The sequence below is a fragment of the Seriola lalandi genome, unplaced genomic scaffold (assembly GCF_002814215.2).
Source record: "Seriola lalandi dorsalis isolate HSWRI2012SDOR001 ecotype SW California unplaced genomic scaffold, Sedor1 jcf7180002054955, whole genome shotgun sequence".
NCBI classification, from domain to species: domain Eukaryota; kingdom Metazoa; phylum Chordata; class Actinopteri; order Carangiformes; family Carangidae; genus Seriola; species Seriola lalandi.
Genome location: NW_019525506.1, coordinates 33,193 through 41,723, shown reverse-complemented (window position 1 = coordinate 41,723; position 8,531 = coordinate 33,193). Strand labels below are relative to the sequence as shown.

General features: G+C 37.0%; 1 protein-coding gene and 1 long non-coding RNA gene across 5 annotated transcripts in view; one reads left to right on the top strand and one right to left on the bottom strand.

The window, feature by feature from the left end:
* Positions 1-8,531, top strand: part of LOC147817456 (uncharacterized) — a 32,430-nt gene that overhangs the window by 14,225 nt on the left and 9,674 nt on the right. The gene's annotated exons all lie outside the window — the stretch shown is intronic.
* Positions 1-8,531, bottom strand: part of LOC111645715 (uncharacterized) — a 69,432-nt gene that overhangs the window by 52,088 nt on the left and 8,813 nt on the right. For 2 of the 4 annotated variants that reach the window (XM_087170642.1, XM_087170643.1), the window contains exons 7-11: positions 6,534-6,620; positions 6,287-6,343; positions 5,181-5,291; positions 4,904-4,960; positions 2,596-4,463 (exon numbers count right to left, since the gene is read on the bottom strand). The exons of the other annotated variants lie outside the window; for them this stretch is intronic. In XM_087170642.1, the coding sequence (XP_087026768.1) occupies positions 4,369-4,463; positions 4,904-4,960; positions 5,181-5,291; positions 6,287-6,343; positions 6,534-6,620 (407 nt within the window). In that variant the 3' untranslated portion in view covers positions 2,596-4,368. Of the gene's footprint in view, positions 1-2,595; positions 4,464-4,903; positions 4,961-5,180; positions 5,292-6,286; positions 6,344-6,533; positions 6,621-8,531 lie in introns of those variants that run through there. 4 annotated transcript variants of the gene reach the window in all.

Genomic DNA, 8,531 nt, shown 5'->3' with positions numbered 1-8,531 from the left:
GCAAATGAAAGAGATTTGACTGTTGCCCGATCAAACCTCCTAAATTCAGGATTAAGATTTTACTCACAGCTCAGCAGGAAAATTTTCTTCCTAATATCAAAAGGAAAAACCGAAAAAAGTGAAGAACTTGTAAAACACAAAGAGGAAGTACAGACCAAAAGACAAGCGTTCTTTGCATTTGACAGCTTAGCACTTAGTCATGTTTTTGAGAGATAGTAATGTGGGTTGAATTTTATGTTGGATGGTTTTTGACTCCATGTTTATTTGCATTTTCATTAACCTAAAGAAAATGAGCCGCTCAGAGATGAGCCTCTGTTACCAAATCAAAACAAAAGATGGCAGCCAATTGGCTCCTGAACAAGGAAACAAAGGGACAACTTGGCAAATAAAACAACAAAAACAAAACTCATGTCATCCAGAATAGTCTCTGAAAATATTAGATATACAAAAGGACAGGTTAATAATCTTTTACAAAAAAACTATGCTTTCCTCTGTGAGTCCAATACAGTGTGTGAAGCAATCTATCACATTAAAGGGACAAACTGAAATCATCAAAAACCATCTGAACAACACACAGCCACGGATGATTGATTTATCAATTTCCAACTAATAATGTGAATCTGTGGCCTTCTGCAGTTACATTATTAACTCTATTAACACTTAGGCTGCGTCTTTTTATCTGTTTTTGTTGAGTTTACTCACCAAAATAAAAACTCTCTCACAAGCGCTGAAGGCAAAAGTTAAAACCAGTTTAAGTTATGTTTCAAAACCAGTTAAACAAGTCATGTTGGCTCGCACTCTTCTCTCCGTCCTTGGCTTTCTTACAAGCTCTGACATGAGTCTCCACCTCTTTTACTTTAGACTGATATAAAGTCAGATGTAATCTCATTTCAGCTAATTGTAAACTAATAGTTGCTCTTCAGGCCGTCCTACAAGAACAGTCATGCCACTACTTAAGGTTCTTTATCTGTTTGTTTGTTATTTAACAGTTTTTAATTAAATAATAAAAAACAGCAAATGAAAGAGATTTGATTGTTGCCTGATCAAACCACTGCAGTGACGAGAACGCTCAGTGCAATGCCACTTTATCAATATCAGTTAATTATATGACTAATGAGTCAGTACTGAGGATACTAAGAGCAAACACCTCACAAGTCAAACATATGAAGTTACTGCATTAATTGCATCACATACAACAATAACACTGTACAATGGTTACACAGTGTGAACAGCAAAAAACTCAACAAAAAAACTAAATATGTGGGAAGAGGATCAAACTGTAGGCCACCACCACATCAGAGATCTCATGAGTAATATGTAAAGTTTACCCATTTGAAGTTGACCAAAGTAAATGGTTTTGTCTTACATTAGCATGGATGGGTTATAGAGAGAAACAAGCACAAGCCCAGAGGCCCAAAGGGTCGTGGGGCCCCCGGGCTTCAGCTGCAAAATGTCTCTGAAAGAGACACATTCAACCACAAAGAGACACAGAGCAGCTACAAAGAGACTGAAAGAGAAGAAGTAGAATAACTACAAAGAAATGTAAAGTGAAAACAAAACAAATCACAACAACCACAGAGAGACAGATTGTACCACAAAGAAGCAAAACAACCATAAAGAGACACAAAACAACAACAAAGAGACATATAGTGATCACAACTAGACAGTGATGGGTATGCAACAAGTACAAAGAGACACAAAATGGCCACCGAGAGACAGAAAGAACTACAAAAATGCATCTATTGATTACAAGAGACTCAAAGAGCAAAGTGACAAATAAAAGAGTCAAAAAAGCCTCAGAAAGTGACTCTGACTCAGACTTGACCTTTAACCCGGACAGTTTAATGATGCTGGAGTCACTACAAGTACATATTGTACAAATACACTGATGGGCGTAACTGTGAGTCCTGCGGCCTGCAGACGGATCCTCTTGGCTCTTCAGCTCTGCAGGTTGCAGCTTCATCACCTTGTAGATGGAGATACTCACTTACCTGTTTTCTGAGCTGCTGGGCTCTTCCAGGCCGAAACTTTGTGGAATTTATTATTGTTGTTTGAATTTATATGTTGAATTATTTAATTATCCTGCAGATATTTATCCTTTCATCTTGTAACCATCATTGATGCAGTCATGTTTTCTGCCTAAGAGGAAATAATTATCTCATTTTTATCTTATTTTTGTCATTTAAATCTTATTACTATATGATCCAATAAATACGCAAACTTATTTTCATCTTGCCAGAAGTAGTTTCAGCCATAATGCAGCTGTTGTATGTTCTTATTTTCCCCTCCATTGTGGACTGGCTGGTTGTAGTTCTTGTTCACTGGTTGTCTGGATGTTTGACTGTTTCTTCTTCTCAAGCCTCTTGAAAAAACAGATCTTGAACTCTCTGAGACAATCTGATGAAATAAAGTTACTAAACCTGGAATCAGTTGTTTCGATGGTTTTACAGTTGAATAAAATGAACCTTGAAGCTCAAGACAACCAGAGAGCGATGATCCGTGGAGCTGCAGTCACACTAATATTGGTTTTATTTAATCAATGAGAGAATCACTGAAAATCCTCAAGTGTTTGGAAGAATGAGGAATAGACAAATGAAGGATTATATCATTTAATTAAAAGGAAGCAAGTCATAAGCAAATTAAGTGACAACATGTCAAAAGTTAGTAGTGTTTTATTAATGTGATTTTATTATAAATACCTTTTATAATCTCTGAGTGTATTAGTTAATTCTGGACAATGAACACAACTGATTTATTTTCATGTTTTCATGTGATTCAATGTTCAGGTTTCTTATCAATCGCTGGTCTCCATTCATCCTCTAAAAAATTAGCATTATGATACAAATCACTGTCACAGTACAAAATCATGTATACCATGACAAAGGGTTTTATCTGTATCGCCCACTCCAATAGAAAAATAATCGTCATTACACACTAAATATTTAACATGAATACATTAAAATTAATAAGGAAAAATGATCAATAGCAGGTAAAGTGTCACAATCCAGTTTCAGCCTAGATGACAACATTTGGCAAAGCATCAGTTCATTTTAAATACCTTTTTATGATCTCTGAGTGTATTAGTCAAGTCTGGACAATGAAGACAAATTTTTATGTGATTATTCCATCACTGTGACCTGACCTGCATTTGTATTCAAGTTTCTGAATTATACATGAATTGATCCTCTAGAACAGGGATGCCATAGTTACGGCCCGCGGACCAGACCCGGCCAGATTGAACATCACATCCGGCCCGTGGGTTGATATGGGAGAGGATTTTTTTCTTCATTTAATGTTTTATTTTTTTATTTTATCTTATTTAATTTTTTACATACTTTATTAATCCTGCGGAGCTGCCTGGTGTGACTGAGCACGGAGCGGGAGACAAACAGCGCAGTGAGCCCCCCTCCTCCCCTCGCACGCAGACGATATAACCGACCAGTGAAGGAGAAATCGCCCATCCCTAAGCTTAAATTGCTTGCACTAAACTTTTGATCAGCACTCAGCATTTGTTTATTGTTGTTGTTCATTTAAACTAGTATGCAGAGCGTGAGAGAGCGACAGAGAGAGAGAGAGAGAGCTCTGCGGTCTTGGCCATTAGTTCATGTTATTTTTATGAAGGTAATATGTTGTCAAATATGTTTAAACTTAAATAAACTAGCCTACCTATACAGTAGTTATGTCTCGTTGTATTAGTTTGTCCTGGTATTGATGTGATGCGCGTCATTGAATAATGGCAAATAGATATTCAAATAGTTTGAACATATGTGTTTTTTAGAGGGAATATTCAAACGTCATTTTTGAGCAGTTTCGACAGCCCTAGCATGGATAGGACAATGTTATGTTTTCAGAGGTTACTGTAACTTGCTTTAGGCTTCTATGTAATTGTAGGCCACATTGTGAGGCTGTTGTGGTGCCAATGCAATTTCTTTTTGATATGTAGGCCTTGAATAATTTCAAACAGTGATGTTGAGTCAGTGTTTGGTCTCTTCAGTTTGAAAGTGTAATTCAGCCCGCTGAGGTCTCACTTGAAAAAAATCTGGCCCCCTGAACAATTTCACCCTGGCATCCCTGCTCTAGAAAATCTGATCCCAAAACAAAATCACATATAACAGGAGAAACGGTTTAATCCAAATCTCTCCCTCCTATCAAAAATAATCACATGATTATGTACTGAATATTAAAAATCAATGATTTCAAACTGGATAAATGATAAAGAAACAAAGGATTAATTGTAGGGAAACTGACACAATCCAGACTCAGCATTTGTCAAAGCAGCTGTATTTCGTAAGAGACATGTTTGCTGTTGGCTGATTGATTGTCTCACATTTAAGCTGCAGTTCCAGCCTCAGCTGCTGGGTTCTTGATTTATCTCAAAGGATGTAATTCGTTGAATTCTTCAGATTTCTTTCTGAACTCCTCTTCATATTTTGTCATGCCAGAGGACATGGACTTGATCCCCACTGTAAAAATAAAGAAGGTTTAACCTCTAAATAAAGTGAAGTCAGTCCTCAAACCATCCGCCAGACCATCCCTACAGACACCATTAACATTATTTAACATTTCCAAGACCAAAGATAGAGAAGTGTGAATGCACATCTCTTTTTCTCTGTTACAATGCACTCCGATGGTTTCCCCATAAATAAACAATATAAAATGGATTAAATGACACACACTACAGTTATATATTTAGGATACTTAAAACTAAGCAGTCATGGACCAATTAGATGGATGCAACAGTGCTTGCTGTGTGTTTAGTGGAAACCATCAATGGGCTCTATAACACATTGCTGAGAACAAGGAGTGGCTGTGAATATCATACTGTATATAGAAACTTTAAAACATGGTAAATTCAGATCTTATTTAACAGCAGAAAGTTCTGACTCAATTCAGTTAAACTCACAGTCAGGTCGCACTAATTCATAGCTGCTGGGCCTCGTGGGTTGCTCATCAACTCTCACTGTAAAGGATAAAAATATACAGATGTATTCATTATTATTCTGGCCTGAGAAAAAAAGAGTGTGAGGACCCTAAAATGCTCCATATCTTATTATAATTCTTTGTTTTGTTCATAAAAGTGAGTTGTAAAAAATAGATTGACAAGCGATTTCCATTTCCAAGATGGCTGCTGAAGGGCGAGACTTGCCAAAAAGGTTTTGGATATTGCTCCTTGAACTCACCAACATCCCTTTCTGGGAACAACGGGTCATCTAGGTATATTTCCCTCTCCATTTCCAGCTGTTTTTTCAAATCTTTGTAATGATCCTCACTATTTTGTTCCTTGTTGTAATCTGTAAAACACCAGAGTTACTTCATGCTCATAAAATTAACACAGAGCTGTTTATTCCAACAACAGTAAAATAAAAAAAACAACAATTTATAACCATTTTAATCAAAATTAAATATTGCAAATATCACTTCCTAATGTTATTATTTTCAGCACATGCATGTGGTAGCATAGGGCGTTGTGTGGCGTAGTGGTCTAAGCAGGTGCCCCATGCGCAGAGACCACAGTCCTCGCTGCAGTCGGCCCCGGCTCGAATCCTGCATTGGACGGCCTCTCGCTGCATGTCATTCCCCCTCTCTCTGCCTCCCTGTTTCCTGCCTCTCTCCACTATACTGTCCAATAAAGGCATAAAAAGCCCAAAAAATATACTTTAAAAAAAAAACATGTAGTAGCATAACTATTTCTAGAACTCTAACATGCTGCCTGAACAGTGTGATGTGTTCTGTGGATGATCCAGACTAACAGGGAGACAACATGTTTAATACGACTTGAAAATGTTTTTAAAATGCACAATTTGAATCAAAAGTGACCATTAAAACAAGATCTGAATATTAAAAGCTTCAGGATTTCTGTGTCTGTTGATGGCCTGTGGCCTGTATTCACAAATCCTCTTAAGGCTGAAAGTAGCTCCTAACTTGCTGAGTTATTAGAAACTAAAAATAATGGGCGTGTCAGTCTTAACTTTAGGACTAGGACCATAATAGACCAAATATATGCTCAGTGCAGCCAGCTAGTCTGGGTTTATGAAGAGGAACATGTGCATAAAGAATGAAGTCAAAGTGCAGTTAAACTTAAATCCATGTGTATGATAAAGTGAGAGAAGAGAGGGAAGGTAGCACACCTTTCACCTGTCTCATTATTTCTCTGTTCTTTAAAGAACAAAGTTATAATCAGACTACAGGTATCACACCTGAGGCCTGTTACACTAACAGTGACAACAAGTCAGGTATATTGTAATAATGGCGTCCTGAGCTGAGAATGACGGTCAGTTAAACTCACTGTAAGGCCATGAAGCTCCATCATTGCTGTCATTGCTGACGGAGGTAAAGCTGCGCACTGTGGGTTGTGGACACAAAAGCATTTAATCCAAACTTGTTAATAATGCTGATCATTAGAATATTAGTAACTTTTATTTATTATTTCACACAAAAAAATTCAATCTGAACAGTTTAAACACATTTTTAGTTTAATCTTGAAGAAAAGGTTTAAATTAATTATTCTGATGTATATTTCTCCTTGAACTCACCGAAGAACAGGTCACTCAGCATTTCCATTTCCAGCTGGTTTTCCAAATCTTTGTAATGACCCTCACTGCTTTGTTCCTTGTTGTAATCTGTAAAACACCAGAGTTACTTCATGCTCATAAAATTAACACAGAGCTGTTTATTCCAGCAACAATAGTAGAAAAAAAACCCATTTAAAATCATTTTAATCAAAATTAAATATTGTAAATATCACTTCCTAATGTTATTATTTTCAGCACATGCTCATCCACATGACATTCACTTAAAGATGGGTCAAACATGTAGTAGCATAACTATTTCTAGAACTCTAACATGCTGCCTGAACAGTGTGATGTGTTCTGTGGATGATCCAGACTAACAGGGAGATTTTTAAAACGAGTTTTAAATGTTTTTAAATGTACAATTTGAATCAAACGTGACCATTAAAACAAGATCTGAATATTAAAAGCTTCAGGATTTCTGTGTCTGTTGATGGCCTGTGGCCTGTATTTGTCACACCGTGGTGAGGTTGTCTTGTCTTGGGTTTGTTTTGTCCTGTCATTTCCTGTTTTATTTTGAAAAGTAATTCTCCTCTCGTTTCAGGTCACTTGCCCTTCCTCATGTGTCTCAGTCTGATTGCCCTAAGTGTTTCCACCTGTCCCCTATTTCCCTCCATGTGTTTAATTAGTCTGTGTTCCCCTTGTCTTGTGCCAGAGTGTCTTTGTCCTTGTCCTGCACCAGAGCCTTGGTCCATGTCCACAGCCATCGCCATAGTTATCCGTATTCTCCTCGTGACGAGTGATTTTTTGTTTGTAATTTTTTCCTTAGCTAAATTTCATAGCCCTTCGTTTTCCTCGTTCAAGAGTGATTTTTTGTTTGTAAATTTTCTACCATAGCTTAGACTCATAGCCCTTTGTTTGTTCCTCGTTAAAGAGTGATTTTTTGTTTGTTAATTCTTACCTTAGCTTAGATTCATAGTTCTTGTTTTTTTCCTCTTTAAGAGTGTTTATTGTTTTCTCTATAGTCAGAATATAGTGTCTAGTTTTGTTTATAGCCATTTGTTTGTCACTCGGTCCGAGGTCTCCGGTGAATTCAATAAAAGCCTTTTGTTATCTAAAATCTCTGCATCTGAGTCCTGCTTTGAGTCTCGGCCTGACAGTATTCACAAATCCTCTAAAGGCTGAAAGTAGCTCCTAACTTGCTGATTTATTAGAAACTAAAAATAATGGGCGTGTCAGTCTTAACTTTAGGACTCCTCATTTATCTGACAGAGTAATTCACAAAGCCACTTAGTGCTAAAAGCAGCATTTTGATGTTTTGTAAACCTTAAACAATGCTGAATCACTTAATAGATACCGACTCAATCACGAGGGAATAGTGATGGTTGTGGAGTTTGTAAAGGATCAATCAACACGCAGGTTGTATTGATGCTACCTACACAGTTGTAGACGTTGTTGCACAGTGTCCAGGATCTATGATCACATGAGTCATGGATCTGAATGGGGAATGACCTGATCAGCTGTTTGAAAGGATCATATTCCAGCTGGATGTCACCTGGGGGGAACCACAGCTACCCACAGAGGTTTTTTTTTTAATTAAGTGAATTGAATTTAAGTTTTTAATGTAAAATTAAATTCTCCTGGTCGACTCAAACAGATGTATTTTGGAGAATGCGCTACTTTTGTAAACAGCACCTAATCCGTTTTTATTATTTAATTTGTATTTGTTTATATCTCAGTGTTTTTTAAATTATTATTATTATTATTATTATTATTACTGTGTGATGTCGACCATGTGTTTTCATCAACCAATCACTGTGGTTCCTGAAAGAGAGCTCAGCCATAGCAACAGAGTCGTACTCTTAACTCAGGAGATTTCACTTCTCCTTAGTAAAAGTTGGTCTCTGCAGCTTTGAAGAGGATTTAGGAGAAAACTTTCATTTAGAAATTTTAGTGTGACTTAGGAGAACTCTTAGTGGTAAGATAAAATGCTTTGTGAATACAGACCCAGGGCTCCTGAGT